Source organism: Xiphophorus couchianus, chromosome 15, assembly GCF_001444195.1.
Source record: "Xiphophorus couchianus chromosome 15, X_couchianus-1.0, whole genome shotgun sequence".
In the NCBI taxonomy this organism is placed as follows: Eukaryota; Metazoa; Chordata; class Actinopteri; order Cyprinodontiformes; family Poeciliidae; genus Xiphophorus; species Xiphophorus couchianus.
The window spans coordinates 3,316,793-3,344,641 of record NC_040242.1 but is presented as its reverse complement, the minus strand read 5'-3'; the positions used below and the strand labels follow the sequence as shown (position 1 = coordinate 3,344,641).

Here is a 27,849-nt window from a genome sequence, read left to right as displayed (position 1 = left end):
CCCCTTTGAGTTTTTGGATCTATAAATCAGTCTGCAGCCAAGTTGTTCTAGAGGTTAAATATATATTATTAGGGCTTAATTAGTAAAATGGCAGCAAATTAACTTATTTCATAACTTCATAACCTTTGACCTTCTCTCCTCTGGTCTGTTTAACAGCTACAGTCTCAGATCAGATCAGCCCTCCATCTGTCAGCAGCAGAAACAGAAACTTTTTACATGTTGGGGAAAATATAGACTAGATTTGCTTTGCGTTTCCCAGCATGATGACAATGATACGGTAGGATCCAGTTAGATTCTTGATTAATATGGGTTGTTGTTATGTTGTTGTACTGTGTTTTTGTTCAACGTGCCCCTTTTTTAAATGTGAGCCCCAGTCCCTCCATAGGTCTCTGCACGGCCCTGGTGCGGGAAGGCTCTGGACAGAAAAAGAGGACCTTCACCTCGGGACGGATCCACCCAGAGGGGAGCGTCGGATGTTTTGGCCGGGATGAAGTTTGTTTTCGTTTGTTTTGATTTGTTTTTGGAAAAACCGACTGGACGCTAAAGCATTTTAGCACCAGGGAGTTACACGCCTGCCAAGACCAACCACCGACGAAATCACGAATGGTGCGTTTTTAGAGAAGAGAAAAACGACATATTTAAAGACACACACAAAAATAAACTGTTAAACGGAGCGTCTGATGGATCAGGGATCGCCAGGGATCGCCAGGGATCGGCCTTCTCAATGGATGCCAGCTGGTCGATCAACATGATCTACTGATCGGACATCTGAGGTCAGCCCCACCACACTGTGTTCCGTCAGGTTCCCGTTTAGTTTTCTTTACTCTGTTCCTTTTGTTTAAATCATTGCGCACTTATTGTTGCGGCTCCGAGCCAGGATGAGGGGAGCGGGACGTAACATCATTCAGAAGCTTTAACAGTAAATCTTTAACCTTTGTGTAGAAAGAATATAATAAAAATGTTTGCATTATTTTAACAATGTGCTGTAATATAATTTCTTTGTTTCTGACTTGGAAAAGCTTCTTCATTAAGATATTTCTGATAAAAATATTTGTGATATTTTTTACATCAGTAAATGTAATGTTTTCCATGTTTAGGTGTTTTAATCCAATAATAATTTATAACTTTATCAGATTTTCTTCCACTGATTTTAAGCTATCAAAGTTTGTTAGCGTCTTCTTGATGTTTTAACCTTTAACCTCAAAATTCTTCCTACAGATTTTAATTCTCCATCATGTTTTAACCTGCTGTGATTATTTCAAAATTTAATTGACAGAACAGCAGTTCTGAGTTTGATTTTTATTGACTGTTGATGCGTTAGCATTGATTAGCAAAGTCAATACACACTGACTGCAGTGAGGCTAACCTAGCCTAGCTAACAGGAAGTGACCTAACTCATGTTTCCGTGATGGAAGCTAGTGAAGTTGAGCGTAATGCAGAGAGACGAGTCGACTCTCAGAGTTTCCTCTGGGACTGAGAAGCTGGACTGTGGAGGAAGTTTTCACATTCTCCCTCTTCAGCATCACATCAGGCCTGCAGTCAAAGTTTATTTAGTTTGATCAAGTTTTGGTTCATTTTCTGCTGGTTTAGCTTCATATCAGGGAGTGTTGAGCCTCTATTTGGTTTTTATTGACTGGAAATTAAAAACTGGGAGATTTAATTACACAGTGAAATATTTTAATCTAATGTAGCATCAGGTCAATACTAACTGTCACCAGTAGAGGGCGCACGTGGGTCTTGAGATATGGCTGACTCACCAGCAGAGCATTCTGGGATATGTAGTATAAACAGTGAATGGTTTGTTTCCCAGTGATCCAGCTCTAGCAGACATGCTGAATGTTCTCATGGACCAAATGTGACCCACTGACTGAGTCTGAAGCCTCTGCTGGAAGGATCCAGTTGGACCTGATTGGATTCTGTTCTGACTCGGTTTGATTCTCTGTCTGCAGAGTCTCAGAGCTGCTGCTGTTAGTGGACTGACTGCAGCTCATTAGTATTTATCACAGTTCCTCTTTATGAAGGAAATGACAACAAGCTGTGTTGAAAATAATAGAAATAATAAAAAATAAACCAAAACTTTGTTCTATGTTCTTTACAATCGGTTCACAGTGAAATCATTTCTCATTTTAGTTCTCAGTGTTACAAAGTGATTCATTAAAAATTGTTAAAATGTTTATTTCTAACTAAAGTTTGTACAACTACTTCCTTCTATCTGTGGTTTTTTGGTCAGTTTCTAAAGAACGAAAAAGTGATGACAGCAGAGTTACAGGATGCATGGGGGGTGTTGGTGTGAAGCTGTTTTTATCCTTTATTTCAGCCACAAAGAGGAAATATGATCAATATTTTCAGATCAGCAGCAGAGAAAAGTTTCTCAGTTCAGCAGCTGATAGACGGACAGGAGATGTTGGTTCTGGTTCTGGTTCTGGTCGTTGTGCTTCAGTTTGAAGGTAAAGGTCTGTTTTCTTTCACATGAAGATGAGAAAAAGTAAAAGAAACTTTTATTTTTTTATCGAGACATTAACTTATAGAATCTGTAAAATAAATATTTATGGCATTTATGAATGAAATGTATTTTTATTGTAGTCAAGACTGAACAATGTAAAAGTAATTCAACACCAGAGAAACAAGATGACTAAAACATTTCTAATTTCACCTTCATGATTATTTGGTGAAGAATGAAATGTGTAAAACTTTAATGTCTTTGTTTCTGCTGCAGGAACCAGAGGAGGAAAAATTCATCTCTATCACAGAGAAGGAGAAAATGTTGTTCTACCTTCAGAGAGACCTTCATCAGATTACCCATGCTCCAATATTTTTTGGCTTTACAACAGAGATACAAGCAAAACTAACACAGAGGTTGGAAATGGAAAAGTTGATCAGATTTCACCTCGAGCTTCCAGGTTAAAAATGGACAGCAGCTGCTCTCTGATCATCAACACCATCACTGCTGATGATGCTGGATTCTACACCTATAGATCTGCTTCAGGATCCTTCTCAGATCATTTTGTCTATCTGAGTGTTTTAACCAGTGAGTATGTAGACCTGAATGATTTAACTCTCAGACTCTTTCCTTCTGATCGACTTGGTGAAATGTTGGTCAGATGTTTCTGACATCATCAGTTCTGATTTCCTTTTTCTCTGAAACCTTGAACTTCTTTGGACTTTAACATGAGGGAACCTCTCAGTGACCTGATGCAGTCAGAAGTTCACATGTTGTTCTGTCAGAGAAACAATCATTTATTTAGATTCAAATAAACATTACCCATCAGTCCACACAGTCTGAAATGAAGCTTGCAATGAGGTTTTAAATTTGATTTTCCCAGCCAACCTCTGTTGTGTTTCTTCTACTTCCTGTTTGAGCTGGGGGCGGGGCCAAGCTGTGATGTCATCAGGAAGTCGGCTCATCAGAGTGAACGTTGTGCTCGGCTGCTGAGGATGTTTAGATTTAATCAGTTTATCTTTTATTGTTCAATGTTTGATCAAAGCATTGAATAATCAACTTTCTATATAACTTGTTTTCTTCCATCAAGCTGATGAAAACCTGATCAGATCTGTAATAATAATGTAGATCAATAATCAAGTAAAATGGAGAAAACATTACAAAAAAAATAATTATTGTTATGATTTATTTTATATTCTACATTCTGCAGCCTGAGAGCCTAAAACTTTATTAAGGTTCTCACCTCTGAGAAAGTTACTTTAACATATTTTAGACTGAGAAAACTGTATTTGTATTTTTTCTTTCAGTTTCAGTCGCTGATCCAACAAAGGAGGATTTCACATTACAATGTTCTCTGTGGAGATACGATAACCTGGGTCCTTGTCCAGAGAAAAGTTTCCTCTGGTTGGACGAGACAGGAACTGAACTGACCAGTAGAAGAGATGATCACTGGTCAAGACAAAAATGTTTTTCTTCTCTAACTGTGAAGCATCAGAGCGACACCAACACAAGATTCACCTGCCAGTTTAGTGAAGGAACCAAAGTGAAGGTTGAAGCTCAATACACAGAAGGTACAATATTCTTTCTTTACAGAGTAAATGAGATAAACAGCAGAAATTACTAGAATTTTATGTGATTATTTATATTTTATGTTAGTGTAGCATATTTGTATACCCGGGTTACATTATACAGTATATTTTTAAAACAAGTTTTCTATCTGAAATAAAACTTGATTTTTTCCTCTCTGAGATAAACAAGGTTCAGATCTTTTTTTTATTTTTCTGCTGCAGCTTAAGATCAGTGAAACATCCTGCATGAAAGCAAAGAGGACAAAACCTGTGGTTACAAATATTTATTAATTTACAGAAACTGAGTGAGATTTATGATAATAATATGAATTCTGATTTATATCACTGTGTTGAGTGATAACAGAATCATTAAGCTTGAATTATAAAATAAAAATGTATTATTATTATTTTGTAAAGTGAAACAGATTCACTGAACTGATCAGTGAACCGTCTGAATGTTTATGTGGAACAAAGTGACCAGTGCAGCGTTCTGTAGGGAAACTTTAAAATGTGACACCAAAACAGAGCAGCAACTTTTAGAGACAAATAGAAACGATAAAAAGAAGGAAGTGAAACAAACAGGAAGAGACAGATTAGTGTGTTAAAGAGAGAAATGCTCACAGAGACTTCAGACTGAGAGTCACATGTTGGTCAGTTTCCAGGTTAGATAATAAACTGAGTTTTAGCACAGTGAGCACTAAATCATCCAGTTCTTCAGGAGAAACTAAAGTTTTAATGCAAATAAAAGAATTTGAAACTTCTGAGATTCTGGAGTTGCTGTTTTCAGATTTGTGAACTGGTTCTATTGAAAAAAAAAACAAAAAAAAATCCCTTCTCTCAGTTTTCTCTCTCTTCCTCTGATCTTGGTTCCTCTATCAGAGGCCTGGGAGCTTCAGGGTTCTGCACAGTATCTTGGCTGTGCCTAGAACTGCACATTTCTGGACTGAGATGTCTGATGTTGTTCCTGGGGTTTGTTTTAGCCACTGTGGTTTTCACCTTCCAGGCCTTTCCCACTTCCTCTCTGAGGTCCTGGTATTTCTCCAGTTTCTCCTGCTCCTTTTTCCTGATGTTGCAATAACTTGGTATTGCTACATCCACCACAACTGCTTTCCTCTGTTTGTCCACCTCCACAATGTCAGGTTGGTTCGCCATTGCCATTGTGTCTGGATCTGGAAGTTCCACAGGATCTTAGCTCCTTCATTCTCCACCACCTTTGGAGTTTTCCCCACGTTGAACTCGGGGCTTCCAATCAATCAATCAATCAAATTTTATTTGTATAGCACATTTCAGCAGCAAGACATTTCAAAGTGCTTTATTCTGCACAGATGTTTCTGTACACTATGCCTATGGCTATGGTTATGGTTATGTCGTTCCATGTATGCTTTCCCTGCCAGCATCTTGCACCCTGCTGTTATGTGCTGGACTGTCTCTGGGGTCTCATATTATAAAAAAAATAAAATAACAACCTACAGTTTGGATCTTGTCTGGTAGATCTGAGTCTCTATTGCTCTGGTGTTTAGTGTTTGTTCCTGTGCAGCCAGGATGAGTGGCTCTATGCTGTCCTTGAGTCCAGCTTTTTCCAGCCATTTATATATTTATGCTTTTAGCTCAAATTTACACATTGTTTATCTTAAAACCCATTGATAATGTTACATAGCAAATTGCACTTCTTCCTTTTGCTGGAGAGAAAAGAAACTGAAACTGACTGAGGTTTTCTGTAAAACTGAATATTTAAACCAAGACAAAACTAAGAGTTTTTGTAAATGTGTGACCAGAATTTCAACAATGAGGTCAAAATACTCTTCTGATCTGTAGAAAAGCTTCAAAGGCTGATAAAAGGACATGCAAAGATTAAATAATCGTTTCTATAGTCTTGAGAAAATGTTCATGGGTTCAAATGTTGAGTAATGTTGTTAATGATGCATTTAATCTTTTTACATATTCTATATTTCCAATGAATTCAGGCAGAACAAGAGACTGATACTTATTATTAATAACTAAATGTATAGTAAAATATTTCTCTGAATGTTTTTTCCAGTCCATCTCTACCACAGAGCAGGAGATGAAGCTGTTCTACCCTGTAACAGACCTTCATCATCCGACTCATGTTCCTCTGTTAACTGGACTTATAATAAAAATGACAACATGAACAAGGAACAGGAAGTTCCTCGTTCTGCCAGTTTGGACAGAATTTGTTCTCTGATCATCAACAACATCACAGCTGAGGATGCTGGACGTTACCGCTGCAGATATAATACAAATGTGTATCTAAACATGATGATCAGTAAGTAATCTAAATAATGACTCTACCTGCTGATTTCAGTCTTTTTAAGATCTGACTGTTTAGATCATGATGTGTTTTTAGTTCAGTCAGGACTGGAACTGGATCCGTCTGATTTTAGAGACTAAATTAATCTGTTCAGTTCTCTCATTATGATGTTATTTATGTTGTAGTGGTTTAACACCAGTTCCAATGGCTCACCTTCAGAGTTACTGCCATATATTAATCTGCAATGTTTCCACAGAACAGATGCATTTCATAAGTATAAAGACTCATTCGATGGACCCTGAAAATCAGCCACAACACAGGAATAAGCAGAAAACTCAGATTTATTAAAAGACAGCGCAGACCGGACATACTGCGGAGAGGAGAGATCGGTGACTTGAGAAATATTTCAGAAAGAATCTGTTAGTGTGTGTGTAGAGTACAGTTACCTGGCCTGCTGATCAGGTCCTGAAACGATCAGCTGAGGGTCAAGCAGATGTTGCACAGACGAGGCTCTGGAAGGAGTTTCTGAGGGAGGAGAAGCGCTGATGCAGGGCAGCGCACCAAGTCTACTACGGTCCGGGAAGACGAACGCTGTCCTGCTTCATGTTCAGCTAAAGTGCAAAATCCAAATCCAAATCCTTGCAAAACTACTGCCTGACCACTCTTCAGGCACTGGTCACACACAAAGAGTCAGAGAGCAGAATAGGTATCCGTGGGAGTGGGCGTGAGTCGGTATCTGAAAAACAGGCCTGGGTCGAGATCCAGATGGGCAAACAGTGAGAATCCGACAAAGGCAAGGCAGAGAGGCCAATCCAGGGAATAAGAGCGTGGTTGCAACGAACAGGGCGAGGTGAGAGTGCTGGGAAACTACTAGCTAAAAACGTTTGATGATCTGGCAATGACTGTCGGTCTGACTGAGAGGCTTAAGAAGGAAAACAATCAGGGAGCGACACAGGAGCAAAAAATAACAGAAATGAGGAACATGACCTGGATCCGCTCAAAAAAAGACACAGAGCACCATGAGAACAGCACAAGAATAACAATAAAACTTAGTTTTGTTACTTTTCTGACTTTAGAAAACGTCTTTAATGCTGAAATGTTATTATTTTCTTTCAGTCTCTCCACTAGATGCTGATCCAACAGATGATGATTTCACATTACAGTGTTCTCTGCTGAGATACAGATCAGGTTCTTGTCCAGTTAAAAGTCTCCTCTGGGTGGACGAGACAGGAAGTGAACTGACTGGTGAAGGTGATGGATATAAATCTGGAGGACAGACTGGTTGTGTTTCTCATCTGACTGTGAATCTTCAGAGCAGCAGAAGATTCACCTGCCAGTTTGTTGAAGGAAATAAAGTGAAGATAGAAGCTCAGTATGGATCTGAAGGTATGATGTCATCTTATGAAGAGAAAATTTAAATAAAAATGTGTGATTATATCAACCCTATGAATGTTTATTGAAATCTAGTGATATATTTTTAAGCCTAGCATACATTATTGGGTGATTTGTGATCAGAATTTTTAACAGCAGGTCCTGCTAACATCCAAACCACCATCATCATCCTCGGATCAGTGATCGTCGTTCTGCTGCTGCTGGTTGTTCTTGCTGCTGTTTTCATCAAACTCAGGAAAAGCAGAAATAAAGAGGATCACAAAACCACAACAGGTACTGAGTTCATGCAAATTTACTCATTCATAAAAGTTCATACTTTATTAATATGAAAGAACTTTAAATGAAGAATTAAAATATATAACCATCACAACATGTTTGCGTGTGATGAACAGCTGTCTGTTAACAGAGGAGCCATGTTGTGATGACTTCCTGAAGGCGGAGTTTTAAAGAGACAGAGCCCCAATTTAGAGGCATTAAATTATAAAGTCAATTTTCTTTTCAGTCATATTTGATACATTCAGCATTTTTATAACAAGTTGACATAGTTACTTCATTATACAGTGAAACTGCACTATCTGGCCAAATGCTGATTGGCCAGATAGTGCCAACACTCCACCGATTTTGGCTGATAAAATATTTTTGTCTGAAATGTTGCTCTGTATATCAAGAAAGTTGCTGAATTGGCAACAATTAGTGTGACTATTGTTAGCAGAAAATGTGCAGACATAACCTGGTCAGCCTGTTTGTCAGTCAAACTTTTCTAACCGGAGAAAAGAAAAGCACAGTGGTTGATTTTTAGACCTTTGCCGAGGTTGATAACATCGGTGGATAACATCGGCTTCACATGGAAAAATCAGCTGATCACCAATCTCCCAAAATTAAGGAAATCGACACAAATAAATCGACTGGCTGATAAATCGATGCATCCTAAACAAAACATCTGAAACTGGCTAAATAAACCAACCATAACTCAGAAAGGCTGCAGCATTCCTGTTATAGAATCAGATTAAGCTGCTTTATTTGGATACAAAGCTATTCTAAAACTGCAAAAATATTATAGAGAACTGAATCTTTAAAATTGTTTTGATCAGCACAAGCAGTTCATGAGCTGTAAAATGCAGGCCTGGGTTACATGGGCACTCTGGTGCCATATGACTGTTGGCCACACGAAAGTAAGTGTCAGGATGGCCTAGTCAAAGTCTAACTGAAAACTGAGTGTGAAGCTGCACACAGCGCTGAGCTGAACTTCCTGTTCTGAGGTCTTTCCTCCAGGTGTTAAATGTGAGCAGGATGTGATGAACACAGAAATGTTTTGAACCTGGTGCTGCAGTTATTTTCTGTTTTTCTTCACCTCTGTTTCTGACATCTAACTCTGTCAAAGACTTTTCTAAGAACTGTTTCCATAGTTACCACAGTGCAGCGAACCAATAGTGGTTAAAAATAAGCAGAAGTTTGATATGATCACTAAAATTTTTTATGGAAATGATTATGATGGTTTATTTTCTTTTGATTCAGAAAATCAAGATTCAGCCGTTGAAAATCATCAGTATGTGAGTATCGACACAAACACTTTTTCTATGGAGTTTGGAGAAAAAACATCAAATCTCTGAATGAAGTTTTAACGGGTTGAAAACTGGAACTGTTTTTGTACATGACGACAGTTTTGACACTTGTGCAACATCTTCAGCTCTCAGGAAATTTAAAATGACAGGAAATGATTTCAGATTCTTCCTCTTTTCTAAACTTGTCAGAGAACGAAACACTTTAAGTTTTAAATGAAGACATTTAGCTGCAACTAACAACTAATAATAGAAGAAAATCTGATGTTTATCAGTCACTGAAATACAGCAGCAGCTGTTTTCTTGAAGAAATAATGTAATAATGAAGTCAATATGAAATGTAATGTTTGTAATTTTAGCTCTTTGTGTTGGTCAGACTCACCTGTGAACTGAGGCTGAGAGGCTTTGACAGGACCGTCTCAGGTCCAAAACCTGCCTGGACCATTTGTTAAAAGTCTCCGTCCCTCATTTCTGTTCATTAATTATGAAACAGGAAATCTGTAGTTTTATTAACATTTGATTAAACAAAAGTAATAATTTTAAGTTCACATTTTCCTTTTTTCTCACAGACACTTTGTTAAATAACTCTGTTTTCATTATCATCGTTTTGGTTTTAGTTTGTTTTTCTCCACCTTAGTTCTGTCCACTCTGTGGGAATCAGAATCATCTCATGTTTATGGACCTGTGATGTCACATCATGACCCGGTTTGGCTGAAGCTTCAGTTTCAGAGAGTTTCTCACATTCAGGATTCTCTGACACGCAGAAAGGTTCATGTTGGTTTAATGGCTGAAAACGGTTCAGTCTCTAAAAACAATCCCACATCACCAGGCCTCCTCCACTGTGCTCAACAGTTAGCATTGAGATGTGTCACATGACACTGTGAACCCAAATGGTTCCAAATATTCAGAGGCAGCTTTTCCTTATCTGGTTTGTTTTGTTTTCTTTCTTTTGAAAGTTGATCAAACTACATGGACAACTTTTACTTTGTAGACTACTTAGCAGAAGACATGTTGTATCTCAGTGGGTATGTTGGACATGTTGTCTCTTCCTGGGTAAATAAAATGAGTGAAATGGACAAACCCAGCAGGACAGAATAAGACAGAAGAGTTTCTGCGGTTCCACAGATGCAGATTGTTTCAGCAGATAAATGTAAACTGTTTGTTCTCAGGATGAGCTGCAGGCCAACCTGACCTACGCTACTGTTAGCCACTCCAAACCCTCTGAGAAGATAAAGGTAAGAGACCCAATGAGCTTTGCAATCTTATAATTGTCTCATTTTAAATTTGTTTGATTTCATAAAACCAACGAATGAAACAAATCCAATCTAAGCTGCAGGTAGAAGACTGACTGAATTCATCTGTTTACATGACATTGTTAAATGTATTATGGTATGATTACAGTTTCTCTGTGACAAAGTTAAGCTCCCTACACATCAAAATACAAGAAGTGTTTCAATATGGCCGCTCCTCGCATCAGCAGTAATAAGCTGTGGTGAAAACATGTTTATTTTACAAGACACTCTTGTACAAATGTGTCTAAAATTAATGTTACATGAAGCTCCTGTAACTTTAAACTGGAAACATTTAAAGTGTGGTTTGTGTATGGAAGGTAAAGCTTAAACCGATGATTGTTCGAGGTACTTTGAAGAATCGTTACTTGGATGTTGCTATGTTCTAATTCCGGTTCCAGTAAAATGGTTACAACATCTATCATTCCCTCCTCTCTTCTTGCTGCTCTTCCTGGTTCTTCCTGGTTCTGTCGGCCCAGACTAAAGGAAAATAATCCATGTTTTTGTCTAACGCAGTTAGCCACGTCTCAATTAGACATTTTTCCCTGTAGCTCCTTTGATGACGGGTTAGAGACGTTAACTAAGCAACTTTGTTGGGAGGAAATCTCACGTTTCCCCACAGTGACAGGACATGGCTGTAAGAAAAGATGAAAGAAACTAAAAATAAAACAATCAGCTCTGCTGTGAGAACAAACAACTGTAAAAAAAATACAGTACATAACTAAATAGCATTTTTTAAAGAGAAAAATAAAGAGTGAGAGTATTTTAAGGTGACATGTTGTGTTTCAACAACCAAATATCTACAAGTCTTTCCATAAAGTCTTTCATATTGAACTGAAACGGTTTGTGGTTTTTGTGCTGCAGGTCCAAACGGATGAAGAAACTGTGACTTATTCTGCTGTGAGGACTAAAACAAAGACCAAGGCGGACATCGATCCCAGCGACCTCTACAGCTGCCTCACTGAGCCAAAATGAAGAAACAGGAAGTCAGACGTTTAATAAACCGCCGTACAGGAAGTGAGCTGTTGAGTTTAGGTTTCAGCGACACCAACGATTTCATTCATTCATGTTTGGGACATTTTCTGTTGTTTTTAAGTTATCATGAAGATTTCTTAGCAGAAATGTACTGTGACTGAGTTATATGATAAAGTTTTGTTATGTTTGTAAAATATGTGGAGTGTAAATACTGAACTAAAGAGAAGCAGCGTGAATGTGTAGTAAGTGATGCATTACGATCCACAAGCAGAACAGCAAATATTCAAAGAACATGTTGACTAGATAACTTAAAAATACAACTTTCAAAATGCAACTAACTCATATCTGGTGACTTTTAGTCGGTTTATGCTTTAAGGCTTTGATCTCTGCATCTGAACAAACTGAACGTTTATTTTCAGTTTTGCTCATTTTCACATTTTTTCTGGATTTATCTAAAATGTTTTTTTTATTTAGCTCTCCTGAGTTTATACAGCAGATTGTGTTGAACGTTTCAGCAAAGCTTGAGTTTAAACCCTGCAGGTTTCCACATGTTTCACTCTGTCAGCTGCTCTGGCTTCTCGTCCCCTTCAGAGTCCAGTTTAATGATCCTGGTTCTGGATTACAGAGATCAGCGTGGAAATGAGACAGAGTTAGTAACAGAGTCGGACTGTGACCGTCTCCCTCCGAGTCTCAGGGATCTGGACTCCAACATGTAGTTTCTTTTTATAAGCAGCTAAAATCTCCTTTTTTAAACCAGATATTCAGTTAATATTGTTTTGTGTTTATTTTAGTATTGTTTTTAAGAACTATGTAAAACCTATTTTGAAATTGCTATTATGTCTGAAAGTTGAAAATAAACATTTTCTTTGGTTACATTTTGCTTTACAACTCCTTGATTTTTAATCTTGATGAAAGTCTCATTGACTGTAAACTCTTTTTGTTGTTTGTGATTAGAGGCCATTTTGGTGCATTTATGTGAAATAGTACAAACTATAAGCACTATAAACATTGTAAACCTGACTTTGTCCACTTCAACCATCAACAACCAGCAGAACATAATTGGCACAACAGATTTCTGATATTATCAAGGTTATTTTGCTGCCCCCTAGTGGTAAGACTAAAATATATCAACTATATATTGCCAGTAAATCGCTTCATATTCATGTTAAATGAGTTTACAAACTTGTAACTGTAATTCTATATTAACAGTTTTATTCCTCCTGTATTGTTTTCATTGTTTGGAGGTTTTTGCTGAGGCAGTGTGGTGAAGCTGCCTGCACTCTGATGTCCTGCAGTTTTGAACGCATCATTTGAAAGGTAACGTTTTTCTGATTAGACTAATGACATCCAGCTGTGTTAAGATTCAAACATGTCAGACTTTACTGTTGTGTAGTTTTATCTTTTTAATAACAGGATTCATCACTCAAAACAGAAATGAATGGATCATTGATGTGTAGAAAAATAAAACCATGTTGAAGCGTTTAAGCCAGAAGGTGAGTCAGTTTATTGTTGTGATTACAAGATATGATTTGAATACATATCCTCTGGTTGTTTTTACATTGGTTATACTCTGAAATATATTTAAACTCTCATTAACTTTCTTACATATAAGAAAGCAACTGATGAAACACGTCATCAATTTACACTTTAAATCTGTTAATCTTTGTAAAATGTTTTCCATTTTAACTTGTAGCAGAACATTGTAGCATTACTGCTTTGGATCCTTTAAAAGATTTAGAGATTTTCTTTCTGAACCTTCACTGACTTTAAATATTTTTATATGCAAAGAAAATAAAGTTAGTTTTATTGCATAAATGGAAGTAAACTGAAGTGAATGGGTTGTTTTGTGTTAATGTGTCAGAACTTTGTCTGTAAATTCATCAAGATACGATGAATTTACTGACTCAAGTCTTTCCACTGTGACCTGAGGTTTGGTTTCTAACCTTGGTGGTTCATGGAAACCAGTTTGGTTCTCTGGTTTCTTTGCCACTTGAAAGGATGTCTGTGTGTGAAAGTTCTTTATTTACTCGCTCCACATATTTACTGTGGAACTGTAAAACAATGTAAAAGTATATTTTATTCTAAACAATATTTTTTGTTTGTATTTAAATGTGTTTTTATCTGGTTCCTCATTTTGCTGATGTCGCAAAACCGACAGCAGGTTTTGGTTTAAAGTTAAACAGATTGAGATCAGAAAGACTTCAGATCTGTGGGAACAAAAAATACTTATTTTAAATTCTGTTGCATTTTTCTGTGGTAGCCATCATGCACTGAATAGAGACTAAATTCTGCAGGATAATAACAATAACAGCTGATTTCTGAGCATCAAAAACATCAAACTGAAAAATATCAAAATGATGAGTTATTGTTTTTCAGGCAATAGACAATTTTATAACATCCTAATAATCTGTCTGGATATTTGTATTTTCCATTATATCTCTGAACAGATTCCCTTTGCTCTGTGATCTGAGTTCATTTGAAAAGATTCAGTGAAACATTATTTTCTACCAACAGGTAAACATTTGTTTAAGCTGCATATCAATGTTACTCACTGCTGTTTTGTTATGATGTTTTCCACAGGAACTCGACCATGAAGAGGAAATATATGCACTTCTACTTTTATGTGGCTTTAACAGGCAGCTTTGGGTGAGGAAGTCAGGCGAACAATGCCTTTCCTAGGAACGCTATTCATTTTTGTGCTTCAGTTTGAAGGTAAATGTTTTTTTAATTATTATTTTAAGTAATTATTGTAGTTTATGGCAATAGTTTAAAATGCGTTGGAGTTTAAAAACAAGCTATTGTGTTTAATGGTAATCATCACTACTGTCAAAGAGCGAAGAAATCAACAAAAACCACAACAGAAGCTGCATTCAACTGTATTGAATTAATGCTGGATTTTGCTAAGATGAGAGCAGAATTTCTAAAATGAAAACATGTGAGGGCAGGATCAACTGCAAACATGCACTGCACTGTTAAAGTAAAGTAAAAATGGCACTGGAATTTATATTTTTAAGGATAAGATTAAAATAAAACCCTTTCAAAAAGTGAGAGGAAAATAAATCACCTGGTTGCTAAATTAAACTGTGCTGAGTGATTCTATGAAAAACAGAAAGACAGCAAGACTTCCTATCGGCTGAATAGTCTTTTTAAAGTTTAAAAAATTTTTTTTTTTTTACAGTAAGTGTCTGTGCTGTGTATAAAATGGAGACCTACCGTCTGCTTGGGCAGGACGTAGTTTTGTTGTGTCAACTTCCTCAATCTGACCCACATTTTGAGGTTAAATGGCGTCACGGCGGAGAAACTCTTGTGATGAACGGGACGGTGACGGACGCTTCGTCTCGAGGAGGAAGGCTGAGTGTGAACATTAACGGATCTCTTATCATCAAGAAAGTTACGGCTTCAGACGCCGGTGTCTACACATGTCAGTTTCCAAAGGTCACCAGCAGTTTGGACAATTCGCTGTGTCTTCTGTCCAGTGAGTATTTGATCACCTGCACTTCATTCTGCTAGTTAGCAATCAGTTTAAATCTGTTTTAAGATGCTGATTCTCATAATCAGGCAACACTCCTGTAAATCCATATCTGCATTTCATATCAACTCGCTCCGCCATTTTATCCCATCATATTCTGAACCATAAATAAACCAGTCAACTGGTATCTGTTTATCTCCCTGAGGTATTTGGGGAAAATTATGAAGATTAACAAGAATAAGTTTGATTCTTGAGTGTTCTGCCACCGTGAGTGAGTCAAATATCATCTTTATGTGTTTATCTGTGGTAATAATAACAGGACAGATATGAAGTAAAACCTGAGAAGTTGGTCCCTCATCATCTTCAAATCTAAAAATGGGTGTCGGTCAAATCGACTACATTTATTCTGGTTTATGCAGCAAAATATTTTGTATGCGCTGCTTTGGCTTTGAAGATATTAATAAAATGTTAAAGGTCAAAAGATCAACCAGTCTCCCCACTTTATGAAATCAAACATTGTGCTACATTTGTGCAGCAAAGACTATTGTTTTTTATGCAGGTTTTTTTTTAATTTAAAGACATTAAGAAATGTTTCCTGAGGTCATGAAAGTCAACCAGACCCACCAGCTTCTTAAATTAGACAAGTTTGGTGTCGATCAACTTGACTACATTTATGCAGCAATAGCTTTTGCTTGTGCTGACCTGGCTTTGAAGATATGAAGATATTATGACTTTTAAATGAAAGTTTAAAGGTCAAAAGGTCAACCGGTGCCACTACTTTTACAAAATCAAACAAATTTGATGTCAATGAACTCGACCACGTTTACGCTGGTTTGTGCAGCTATCACTTCAAAAGTATTAATAAAAATGTTCTCCAGGGGTCATCAGAGGTCAACTCCTCCCCATACCCACTCACATTTGAAAATAAATAAATTTGGTGTCAAACAGCTCGACTAAGTTTGTGCCGGTCAGTAAAGGCTCCTCATGCTTCATCTGATGGGAACCTGAGGTGCAGAACCTGAGGAACCAGAAAGCATCAGGCCAGGAATCCCATCACTCCTCCGCTTTATCCTCCGCTTTGCTTCAACAACCTGGTCATGGAGAGGCGCTGCCGTTTATGAACAAGAGGTCTCACTCTGTCTCAAACTGCAGTTCTGAGTCTGGTGCATTTTTATTTAAACCTGTTCATCTAGTACAGTTACTCAGTGGTGATATTTCATAGTATTAGCAGTGAAGTGACAATAAAAGGTACGACGTAGTAAAACTACTTGCAAAACTTTTTTTTTTCTAGAATGTTGTGAAGTCCATGTAACTGAATAAATGTAACTAATTACTATCCAGCTAGTCAAAGAATCTTAAAATAATTTTCTCTCTCCTTGTTTCAGTCTCTCCATCTCCACCAGATTCTGAGTGTAAAAAGGACAAAGTCATGGATTTAAATTGCTCTCTGATTTGCAACCCCATCTCATGCCGAGAGGGCAGCATCGTCTGGCTGAATGAAACTGGAAATGTGTTGCAAGAAAAGAAAGTTGGTCAGAAGTTGGATACAGGCTGCAGTTCAGTTCTCGCTGTGAACCGTCTGATGGGAAACTACAGGAGATACAGCTGTCGGTTTGTTCAGAAAGACAAGGTCCAGGCGGAGGTTCACTACACGCCTGTCTTCTCAGGTAAATAATAGGAGACATGATTTATTTCAATTCATGTCAAAAATCCAGATGAAGCAACATTTAAGACATGTTGTTCAGATTCCACAGACTGGCCCGTTCCGAGCTCCATCCTGCTGGTTCTGCGCATCGCAGGACTGATCCTGATGATCTGTGTTGTTGTTTACATCAGAACCAGAGGTGAAACGCTTTACAGTCTCAGAACAACATGCATCAGAAAATATGCTAATCAAAATGATCTGCCCTCTTCCAGGAAGCAAGAAGCCACCGAAGGACATCAATGTGAGTAAAATAAGACTTTTGACTTGGTCTTGTTTTTTTTTTCCTTGTTGCCATGGAAGCTTATTTATTTTGATATATGTGGTCTATGACAACTTAAGATTTATTCCTCTGAACTTTTTTGCAGGAAATACAAATAATTTGTTAATAAATACAAACAATTTCTTAATAAAAAGATCAATAACTAGTTCAGTGATTCTAATTTAGTCGGTACATTAGATATATATATATATATATATATATATGTATATATATATATATATATATATTTGGGTCAAACATTTCTAGACTTTTTGAACCAAAAATAATAATACTACCCTGGAAATAAATTCAAGGTCAGGTTCTTAAAATGTGTTGATTTTTTTTCTTTTCTCTCAGGTTCATTTCGTCTGCAGAGAGGATTCACTGAACTATGAAAATATTGAAGTTTTTTCTTCTGCTGTGAGTCGCTGAACTCATCACAACAAGCTTCACATATGAGCTTTAACTATCTAAAGTTTTTAATGCTGCATTACTATTTAAATGTAACATCACATGTGTCAAACTCGAGGTCCGTGGGCCAGAAATGGCTCGCCCGAAGATTTTATGTGGGCCTCCAAACTGTAGAAATAGAATCTAAGATCTTTTTTTATATATATATTATTTTATCAGTCAAATGAACAGTTTTATATGTATTGTGTAAAATTAGATAAAGGTGAAAATATGTTAAATATTTAATTTCAAGAAGTTCTCATCGAATGCAGAAACGGCTATTAATATTTTAAGTCTTTTGATAATTTTATCAACACATCCCGCCTCAAACGGCCCCTTAGACACATTCTAGATCTTGATCTGACCCAAAATGAAAATGAGTTTGACGACCAGCTCGACATCAAGTTATCAGCAAAGAACATCTGAAAGTAATCAGATTAATTCTGTTTTTACAGGAAGGAAAAAGACACAAACACAAACTTTTAAACATGATTAAAATGCAAATATAGTTTAAGTTGACTTTTTTAAAATTAACCAGCTGATAAATTGAAGCTACTTTTGATGAAATATAAAGCACTCCTCTTGGATAACTTGTTTTTCCGTAAGCGGTACATAAAGGAGCAGATTTATGTATTTTCTGTAGTTAATATTTTGATCATTTGCTGGACGAGAGCAAATCTAGCTGGAAACTAAACGTTGTTTTTTCTCTAGCACTGAATAAAAATCATCTGTGGTGGACTTGATGTTAAACACTTGGATTAAACCTGATTATACTTGAAGATTTTGTCTTTATGCTTTTTTTAATAGTGAAACATTATTGATTAGTGACAGAGTTCTGAGAATGTGACAGGAAACAGGATCCTGACTGCAGTCTCAGTTTTTCTTTCACTTAAACTGATTTTGTTAACCCAAAAAGCTAACAGTCAAATATTTTTACTGCACATATTATACACAATGTAACACAATATGTTACATTGTACATATGGTGTAAGTCCAAAAACATACACCATAAACTTTTAAGATGGATTATTGTAGGCCTACAGTTAATTGGTTTACTGGTTATAATATGTGAATACTTTGGAAAAAAGTAAAAATCAAATCTTGGTGCCAAATGAACTATTCCTCCGAAAGGAATGAGGAAAAACACATAAAGGAGGAAAAACGTTTCAGTTGTTTGTGGTTCAGGCAAAAATCACCATGACAATCAAATAAATGTAGATGAAGATGAATTGTTGGGTTTTTCTGAACTCATCAGTAAGTTGGTCACAAACAGGAAATAAGAGAAACATCTTCAGAAAACTGAGACGCTGCACAGCGGTCAGCAGCAGAAGGTGGCAGCTTTGGGATTTCTTTTCCTCTTTGTTCTTCAGTTTGAAGGTAAACATGTTTTACTTTTTTGATTATAAATTTTAGATGTTTTCATTCAATTTAGATATCAAATTTTTAAATTTGTGGCTAAAATTCAAGCTCAACAATCAAACTTGTTCTGGTGAACTTTTTTGTGAAGAAATGAGCAAAAGATCTTCGTTTTCAATAATGTTGATTTCTTAACTATATTCTCTCCTGTCTCTACAAATATTGACAAACTTTTTTTAAATGTGCATCTGGTTTTTTTTGTTTTGTTTTTTTGCAGCGAGCATCTGTGGTGTCGCTTTAAGGTTTTCCATCTATGGAAGTGGGGAAGATGCGGCTTTGTCGTGTTCTGTGTTTCACTCTGACCCTCGTTTCAGGGGTAACTGGAGGTACTGGGCAGACACCCTGGTGGAGAATGGGTCACTGCTGGAAGCCTCGTCCTGAGCGGGAAGGCTGAGCGTGAACCATGAAGGATCTCTGATCATGAAGAGAGTCAGGGCTTCAGATGCTGGATTCTACCAGTGTTACTTTAACACCATTAATGTTTTAGAAAACGTGCTGCTTGTTTTGTCCAGTGAGTATTCAGCCACCTAAACCTCAATCATTCTGCTTCTCAGCTTTTAGAACAGATCTTTGTCTCCTGTTTTATGCTGCAGATTCCTACCGTCAGGTCAAACTCTTATAAAGTCATACCTTCATTAGATTCACACACCGCCATTTTGTCCCTTCAGATTCTGGAGCATTGCTAACAATTAGTATTCTATAAAAATAAAATGTGTCAAAGACAACATATTGAAGACACTTTCTGTTGTTTGTTCTTGAAAATGTTACCTCATTTATGAACTCCAGATATTTATGGAGTTTTGTTTGGCTGCCTTAAAACTTGCGCAGCAAAACTTTGTGACTTCATCTATTTAGGTGTTTTTTAATTTTTGAAAACAAATCAAAACAAAATATTTTTTGAGGCAAGCGTTTTCTTAAACCTCCAGTCAGTCTTGGCAGATGGCCGTTTGCACTGAGCCAGGTTCTGGTTCTGCTGGAGGTTTCTTCCTGTTAAAGGAGCGTTTTTCCTCTCCACTGTCGCTACATGCATGGTCAGTATGAGGATTGCTTCACTTTCATTTCCTCCTCATGGTTGCATTATGCAGATTGTGTTGGTTTAGACCTCTTCTTATTTTGGTCAAGCAGGAGTTTTATTCTGTGGAGTAAAAAGAAAAGTGCAATAAACTGAGTTTTACTTCTGATGAGACTCTACGCTCAGATTCAGGAGCTTTTAGTCATTATGAAAACTGTTTTATATCACAAACACTGAAACAGAAGCTCAGCAGGGAAATAAGATCAAAGTCTGTTTTTCTCTTCTTATTTCAGTCTCTGCGTCTCCACCAGAGTGTAAAAAGGATGAAATCATGGATTTGAGCTGCTCTCTGGTGTGCTCTCGCACCAACTACTGCTCGTCTCCAGAGGGCAGCATTGTCTGGCTGAATGAACCTGGAAATGTCCTGAAAACAGAGTTGAGTTGAAGAGAGACTCATTGTGAATTGTCTGATGGGAAACTACAGAAGATACACGTGTCAGTTTGTTCAGGAAGATGAAGTCAAAGCAGAGGTTCACTACACTTCCGTCTTCTCAGGTTAATTACACACATTCATCATTTTCCATGTATGAGCTGCACTGCTGGAAACCATCAACCAAAACATGTCAGTCTTATTTTCGTCCATTTAATGTAAAACATATCAGAAAATATGCTAATCAAAATGATCTGCCCTCTTCCAGGAAGCAAGAAGCCACCGAAGGACATTAATGTGAGTAAAAAACACAAAATACTTTTAATGATTAGAAAAACAAAATGGCAGCTGGGAAATTTAACTGAATGTGATTTATTTTTTGATTTACTTGTTGCCATAGCAAGTTATTTATTTCAATAATTGTGGTTTATAATGGCTTAAGATTTATTCCTGAGTTTTTTTCTTCTTTTAGTAAAAAAGTGTTTTATCACAGTAAAACATGCGTCCAAAATATACAGTTACTTTGTGTATTTGGGTCAAACATTTCCAGACTTTATTGAACCAAAAATACTTTCTCGTGTCTTGAAATAAATGAAAATGTGTCGTTTGTTTGGTTAAAATCCCAGGACATTATATCAGTTTTTATCCAAGAAGTTTTGTTTTTTTTTATCTCAGGTTCATTTTGCTGCAGAGACGATTCACTGAAATTATTGGAGTCTCTTCTTTTCCTGTCAGTCACTGATCTTCATCACATCAGGCTTTACATATGAGCTTCAACTATTTTAAGTGTTTAATGCTACATCACTATTTAAATGTTACAATGCTGATATATCCAGGTATTCTTTTGGTTTTGGACAGAATAAACTGAGGCAGATGAACCAACCTGTAATCTCTCAGGTCAGGAAATCTGTTAAAACTGATTGTTGACACTGTGGTTGTATGAATGTATGACAGATATATTCATGTTACTGGCTGTGAAAATGCCTTGTATTAAATCCAGATATATTAGCATTTAGCTTGTGTGCTTTACTTTTCTAGAGGAGCTGCTTTGTATTGAATCTTTAATATTAAGCAACTTATTTAAACCAAAATAGCAGTGAACATTCAATATGTATCCGATTAAGTTCATCTTTGTTAGTTTTCATTAAATTTATTGCTGTTCTGGAAAGTTTTATTCTTTGTTTCGTTCAATTTTTAAAATCTCTAAATTTTTGTTTTCAATCCTCATTAACACAGGTTATCCCTCCGGGACTCCAATCCAATCAATCAACCGATCGACTGATCAATCAAGTTTATATGTATAGCATCTTTCAGCAACAAGACATTTCGAATTATTTTCTATCGTAAAAACACAAAAATACAAAGTCATAGACAGTAAACAATGGAAAAAGGTCAGAGGGTCAGGTCAAAGTTCATCCTGATCGCTAGCTTCCAGCTGTAATAACTGAAGCTGTGCATTGAGTCTAGATCTATAGCACTAGATCTATAACTCTAGATCGTTGTTACTCTGTGAGTCCAAAGATAATAACTCCAGTTTTGCTTCTGTTCAGTTGGAGAATGTTGTGGCACATTCACACATTTATCTATTCAGTGCTTGGATGGGTTCAAAGGTCACCTGGTGACATTGTTATGTAGAGCTGTGCATCGATTGCTAATCTTATTTCCTGTTCTAACCTGAGCTATTGGGAGCATATAGATATAAAAGAAGAGGGGTTGTAGGATTGAACCCACATGTGACTTCTGTCTGCTTTGATGAGAAACAACCTGTTGAAACACAAAATTAAAAAGTCCTTCAATGTGGAAGATGGACTGGTTTGTTTAGAACAGAGCTGTCTTCAAATGAGTGAAAGCAGGAAACAGGGAAAGAACAGCTGCTGCTTTAATTAAACCAGTGACATAAAGGAAATGACAAAACTGGCTCTCTTAAAGAAACAACAACAAAAGGCATCATCTAATTTTGTGATAATTCAGCCCCCAATATAAAAACAAAAAACAATGCTTGATATGAAAAAATCTAAAAACAATTATGTGAATCTTTCTTCTTTGACACAGTTAGTGTAACTTTCTGTATCTTGTTGCCATTTTTTTCTAGAAAAAGGCCAAAAGGTTGCGTAATTTCAAAATAAATGTGGATTTTCCCTTGAGTCATTTTGCTACATTTTGTTAAAGATCTATATTTCCATAGAACTATTGCACATTTGTGTGTCTGAAGTTTCCACTCCTCTGACTCTGAGACACCAGGACTCATTTCTAAAACATTGTGTTGGATTTATATTAAAAGTATAGAATACATACCCCCAACGCCTCTGATGGCTTAGAGCAAATAAAAACTTCAGATTTCTAACCAAACCCAGATTTTATACACAAAAATACAATTTTCCCTTTACAAATCCCAGCTGAACCTCAGTTTGCTACAATTCAACCATAAATGTTCAATAGTTGATCAAGACATGAGAAAAACACAAGTGATCCAACTTAAGAACGTTATCTCACCATGGTGATCATCTGTGCAGATAGATGAGTTGTTTACACAATTTTTATACTTTTACTGGTATTCTGATACAAATTAGTCTGATAAATCAGATGATAAACTGGATGCTGGTTTTGGAGCTGCAGGACATTACAACACATTAGACTTCCTCTTTCAATGGAAGATTGAATGAATTTACATTTTCAGACTTTCTGCTACTGCTTCTGTTTAATGTCTATTAACATAAATTTGTTCTGTAAAAAAATTGATCCATGTCCTGTTTAAAAGAAGTTAATGGTGTGGAAACCAAACGATGTCATGCATGGTGGGTGTTGCTTCGTTCAGAATGTCAACTCCAAGAAGGAAGTTACATCGTCTTCACTTTGAGGCTGAGAGAGTTGAACAACGTCCAGCGGCTGCTGGACTGACAGGAAATGGCCAGACTGGAGGTATTGCTGCTCTTTGTGCTGCAGTTGGAAGGTAAATATTTAACTTACATGTTGAATGTTTGATTAGTAACCTTAGAAAGCATTTTCAAAACCACATTAGTTATATTATAAAATGAAAATTACATAAAATTGATGTTTTATGTAGAATTAAAATAAAGTGCAAAGAATATGAAACCATTGTTTTCAGCTGATGTAAGCATAAAACTTTTCATATTTTGTCTTTCTGTGTTAAAAGGTATCAGTGGAGATGAACCTGATCTCTATCGCACAGTTGGAGATGATGTTGTTTTACCTTGTGTTGGTCCATCTTCTTCATCGTGTCGCAGTGTTACATGGCTTTATAACGACGTTCTTGGCCGAACCACTGAGAACAAAGTCACAGATGGAAATATTGACCAGAAGTCAGTTAATGCTGCCAGGCTGAGTTTGAACACTGACTGCTCTCTGATCATAAAGAACATCATTCCTGAGGATGCTGGACGTTACACCTGCAGGAGAGGAAACACAGACAGCCTAATGCATCTGAATATTTTATCCAGTAAGTGTTGTACTTATTCCTCTTAATGTCATTTTAATATCAGAAACCTGTGTGTGTGTGGGTGTGCCTGTGTGTGTGTGCGTGCAAATGTGTAGACAGCCAGTAGCATGAACCCTCTGTCTCTTTCAATAATGCTCTAACACGGCGGTTTTCAAAGTGTGAGGCGCCCCTAGGGGGCGCCAGAGCACTTTAGGGGAGGCGCGGTGCGAGGAAAAAACAAACCGGAAAAGAAGCTATCTACTTGCTGTCTACTGATGTGAGAGAAAGAATGGACAAATTTTTAGTAAAGAAAAAGGCAGGGGAGACAAGCTCTGGCGTAAGTAGAAAAAAGAGGAAGTATGACCACAACTACTTAAAGTTTGGATTTTCCTGGACTGCTCCCGATGATGCTCCAAGGCTGTAATGTGTAATCTGCAAGGAGCTTCTGGCTAATGATAGCATGAGACCCTGTAAGCTCCGGCGTCACATTGAAACAAAGCACCCAAGTTTAGTGACCAAGCCGCGGGAGTTTTTTGAGAGGAAGCTGAAGGAGCTGTGCACACAGAAAAAAAACAAATGAAAAAAAAATGAGTTTGGGGTTGTTCTTATCATAAGAAAAATGAAAAAAGGCGTATTTGCCATACAAAGGCTCTGATAAAATAATTAAAATGGGAGGAAATGTTTTAAAATGTTCATGTGTTAAATTTCATTCAGATAAAGTGTCATTTTAAAAGATGAGATGGTTCTAAAATAAAAGCAATTAGAAGGTGTTTTGTAGTGGCATTTGTTTGTGTGTGGGTTGATTATTGGGGGGGGGGCAGCAGGCATTGTGCTCCTTGGAGGGGTCTCACCCTTTCATACTTTGAAAACCCCTGCTCTAACAAAATAATCATAAATTGGAAAGTTATTGATAAATGTCTACACTGGAGTACAAAGTTATTTACTGGTTAATCTGAGATGTCAGTTTTTTTCTCTCTTGTTTCATTTCAGTCTCTCCATCTCAACCAGCTGGTGATGCAACAAAGGATGGAAATATAAACCTACAATGTTCTCTGTGGAGCTTTTCACAGACCACATGTTCAGTTAACAGACTCGTCTGGGTAAATGACACTGGAAACAAACTAGTTGGTGAAGATGTCACCGACCAGAAGACCAGTTCACAGATCCAGTGTGTTTCTTCTCTGACTGTGAAGCCTCTGAATAACAGATACACCTGCCAGTTTATTCAGAGAAACACAGTGAAGATGGAAGCTTACTACACACCTTTATCTACAGGTAATAAGGGACTTTGTGTCTTTAAGTATTAAAGGGATCCAGCTGCATCTACATGTTTTAGCTTAGCAGATGTCAAGATGTTCTTTAGTGTTTTTAAGTTGAATTGATCTGCAGAAGTTCAGCTGCTTCCTCCACTGAGTCTCATGTGAACCAAACATGAAACATCTCAGCTTACAGGCTCTTCTTCTATGTGAAAATAAAAACGTTATGAGTTTGTGTTACAGTGTTGGAGAGAAGATGCTGTTTTGATGTTTAACTAGATGAAAATGATCCCATCAGGTTGTTGCTCCGTCTCCTCCTCAGGCCCCCCCGCCTCGTCTCCTCTGAGCTTCATCATGTTGACTCTGAAGATCACAGGACTGATCCTGATGGTTGGAATCACTGTTGGTATCATCAGAACCAGAGGTGAGGAAACTCAGCTACAATGGAGACGATTTACACAGTTCTTACTTTAATCACTTTATTCTGTTTTTCACTGCAGGGAGAAAAAAGCCTCAGAAAGACATTAATGTAAGAGAAACAATCATGAAAAATACATTCATAGACCTTTTATATGTAGATTATAAATGACAAACATTTTCCCTCAGACTTTCAGTTTCCAGTTTCCAACATTATGCAAACAGTTTTACTTTTAACTTTATAGAAGTAATAAATAGATCAGCTGTTTTAGAGAATTTTCTCAGTGGTATCTTTTATAATGTTTTGATATTTCTCTTTAAATGTTCATTTTGTTTCTGAAATTGTTTTATCCAGTTAATATCTGCTTTTTTCTCTCAGGTTCATTTTGCTGTTGATGACGACACAGTGAATTATGAAAATGATGGAGAACGTTCTGCTGCCGCCGCGCTCCACTGAGCTTCATCACATCAGTTACAGTTTATTTAAAATGCTCTATTTTGAAATTGCTTCTATATGTATGAGTGTCTTTGTGTTTGTACTTGTTTCCAGATTAAATTGATTAAGGAATAGCGAATACAGTAATCTAATATCAGTAAAATTAAGACCTATTTTCAACGAAACTTCAAGTTCTTTTTCACAGAGAAAATATTGATACCGCAAACTAATCATTGATACTATGATGCTTTAATAAAGCAATATCTTGCCTTTTTTTCTAAAAACTGGTATTTTGACAGACTGGCTGATGATCCCGGCTGTTAAATGTCAATTTTAGTCATTAACTCATAAAATAAAACTTAATAGTTGCATTTATCATAAAATGACCACAATTGTGTTCTGACAATTTGTGTTTCATGATTAATATTTGAGAACAGATGAATGTGTTCTCTCTACCAAGGCTGTAAAAACAAAATTACTTCTATTTCGGTCATTTTATACTTTACAAAGAGCAGAACTCCAAGAAAACCTTCAAAAGTCCCTCCATCTTACAGAGCAGCCAGCAGCAGCTGCCATTTAAACGGGTTGACCACTGCACATGAAGACAACGGTTCATTGCAACCCTTTCCTGACTGATAATGTTAGTGTCTGTTTCTCATGCAGCTGTTTGTGAAGAGGAACAGTTTGTTCCCTTCACATTTAGGAAACCATCATTTGAAAACTGTTGCTGCTTACTCAGGTCATCTTTCTCTGATGTTGCAATTTGTTTGACCAAACACTTTTTTTTTTTACCCAAGACATTTAACTGACAGAGCAAAGCTAAAACGTAGGAAATGACATTTAAGTGAGTGGTAGCAGTAATGAGGAAGTGGGCCACTGTGCTTTAATTAAACCAGTGATATAAAGGAAATGACTAAACTCACCTTTCTTAGAAGAGCAACCAAAATAATTCAGCTGCCAAGATAAAGCAAAAACAATGCATGATTGATATAAATACAATTGGGAAGAATTACGCTATTTTTATTGTTTGACAAAAAGTTTGTGTTTATTTCCATGTTATTCATGCTGCCATGCATTCTGGGTAAATGACATCTAACAGTCCAACTGCACTAGCTCCATGCAGCCAAAACGGCAATGACTAACATCTTCATGCCTTTTCAATTTGAACCGGAGCTCATTGAAATCGATCAAAATGTAGAAATCATGAGATGATGAAGATGAGGAGGACAAAGAGGAGGAAGAGGACGGAGTTGGCCGAAGAAGCTGATGTTTTGCTGCTGCTGCCACCTTCAGCTTCATAAATGAAACGATGAATGACACTTATCTCTGGTCAGGCTGTGTGATGTTATAAGTAGTTCTATATCTCTGTGTCTGGTCCGATAACAGCTGTTTAGGTTCTGGTCTTACCGGACATAAACGGGTCAGCAGTGGTGCCGGGGGTACTACTACCGCAGAGCTCTGTCAACATTTAGAAGAGCTTCCAGCACTGCCTGTCTGATGATTATCCCAGCATCTGTAGCTCTGTATTGGATCCGGTGTCGGTCCGATTGGTGGTTTTATATTCAGTACCGGCAGCAGTAGCAATTAGCTCCTTTAGCATTTAAAGGACTTCCAGCCTTGTCGGTCTGATGTTTCTCCCAGCGTTTTTTGCACTCTAGCCGGTGGCAGCAGAGTTTTGGTGCTTTGTGGATAAATACTCTTGGCACGACATTTGTTTTGAACTGGTGAAGGTAACGATTACCAGTTTGAGCCTCCATCAGTTTTGCTCGTACAAATGACTCAAAGTCTTGTGGAGAAAAATGTTGAGAGCACAAATTTGGGTCCAGCTCTGGCTCCCTCGCACTGCGCTCTTCTTTTGTTGTAAAGAATCTGGAAGCGATCCAGATTCACCTCACAGCTTTTCTTTATAACTGTGACAAGGTGTGGCATTACCTAAATTTACACCAGTCAAATTCAATATGATTAACAATAACTCAGGTAAAGTTAGCCTTCCAGTGGAGATTCCAGTACAGAATGGACCAAAAGGCATCATCAGCCTATCAGGTGAAAAAAATGGCTACTTCTATGGGGG

The 27,849-nt window shown here is 37.1% G+C and overlaps 2 protein-coding genes across 8 annotated transcripts; both read left to right on the top strand.

Annotated features, from left to right (window-relative positions):
* The first annotated feature begins 432 nt into the window (after positions 1-432).
* LOC114158826 (uncharacterized) lies at positions 433-25,910 on the top strand. Of its 5 annotated transcripts, none has more exons than XM_028040717.1 (9): positions 433-773; positions 2,717-3,028; positions 3,748-4,011; positions 6,047-6,292; positions 7,394-7,663; positions 7,793-7,942; positions 9,185-9,219; positions 10,398-10,463; positions 11,382-12,365. In XM_028040717.1, the coding sequence occupies exons 2-9, from the start codon at positions 2,908-2,910 to the stop codon at positions 11,490-11,492; spliced, it is 1,263 nt and encodes a 420-aa protein (XP_027896518.1). In that variant the 5' UTR covers positions 433-773; positions 2,717-2,907; the 3' UTR covers positions 11,493-12,365. The 5 variants fall into 5 exon arrangements, with proteins under 5 accessions (XP_027896518.1, XP_027896517.1, XP_027896514.1 ...); XM_028040713.1 differs by lacking the exon at positions 433-773 and adding an exon at positions 2,266-2,447; XM_028040715.1 differs by lacking the exon at positions 433-773 and adding an exon at positions 2,267-2,447 and having other exon boundaries at positions 7,808-7,942.
* Positions 12,841-21,401, top strand: LOC114158828 (uncharacterized). 3 transcript variants are annotated; one of them, XM_028040720.1, is made up of 10 exons: positions 12,841-12,985; positions 14,073-14,204; positions 14,671-14,967; positions 16,347-16,628; positions 16,707-16,805; positions 16,879-16,907; positions 17,283-17,345; positions 20,097-20,358; positions 20,502-20,530; positions 20,909-21,244. In XM_028040720.1, the coding sequence occupies exons 2-8, from the start codon at positions 14,159-14,161 to the stop codon at positions 20,142-20,144; spliced, it is 864 nt and encodes a 287-aa protein (XP_027896521.1). In that variant the 5' UTR covers positions 12,841-12,985; positions 14,073-14,158; the 3' UTR covers positions 20,145-20,358; positions 20,502-20,530; positions 20,909-21,244. The 3 variants fall into 3 exon arrangements, with proteins under 3 accessions (XP_027896521.1, XP_027896520.1, XP_027896522.1); XM_028040719.1 differs by having other exon boundaries at positions 20,097-20,425; XM_028040721.1 differs by lacking the exon at positions 12,841-12,985 and having other exon boundaries at positions 14,071-14,204; positions 14,769-14,967; positions 20,097-20,425; positions 20,909-21,401.
* Positions 25,911-27,849: the final 1,939 nt, after the last annotated feature.

Bases quoted from the DNA above. Each gene is read 5' to 3' on its own strand.
- LOC114158826 (XM_028040713.1), top strand. From the start codon at position 2,333: ATGATCAATATTTTCAGATCAGCAGCAGAGAAAAGTTTCTCAGTTCAG. The intron at 4,012-6,046 runs GTACAATATTCT...TGTTTTTTCCAG, and splicing joins TGAAGCTCAATACACAGAAG to TCCATCTCTACCACAGAGCA. The intron at 6,293-7,393 runs GTAAGTAATCTA...ATTTTCTTTCAG, and splicing joins GTATCTAAACATGATGATCA to TCTCTCCACTAGATGCTGAT.
- LOC114158828 (XM_028040720.1), top strand. From the start codon at position 14,159: ATGCCTTTCCTAGGAACGCTATTCATTTTTGTGCTTCAGTTTGAAG. The intron at 14,968-16,346 runs GTGAGTATTTGA...TCCTTGTTTCAG, and splicing joins TTCGCTGTGTCTTCTGTCCA to TCTCTCCATCTCCACCAGAT. The intron at 16,908-17,282 runs GTGAGTAAAATA...CTTTTCTCTCAG, and splicing joins AGCCACCGAAGGACATCAAT to GTTCATTTCGTCTGCAGAGA.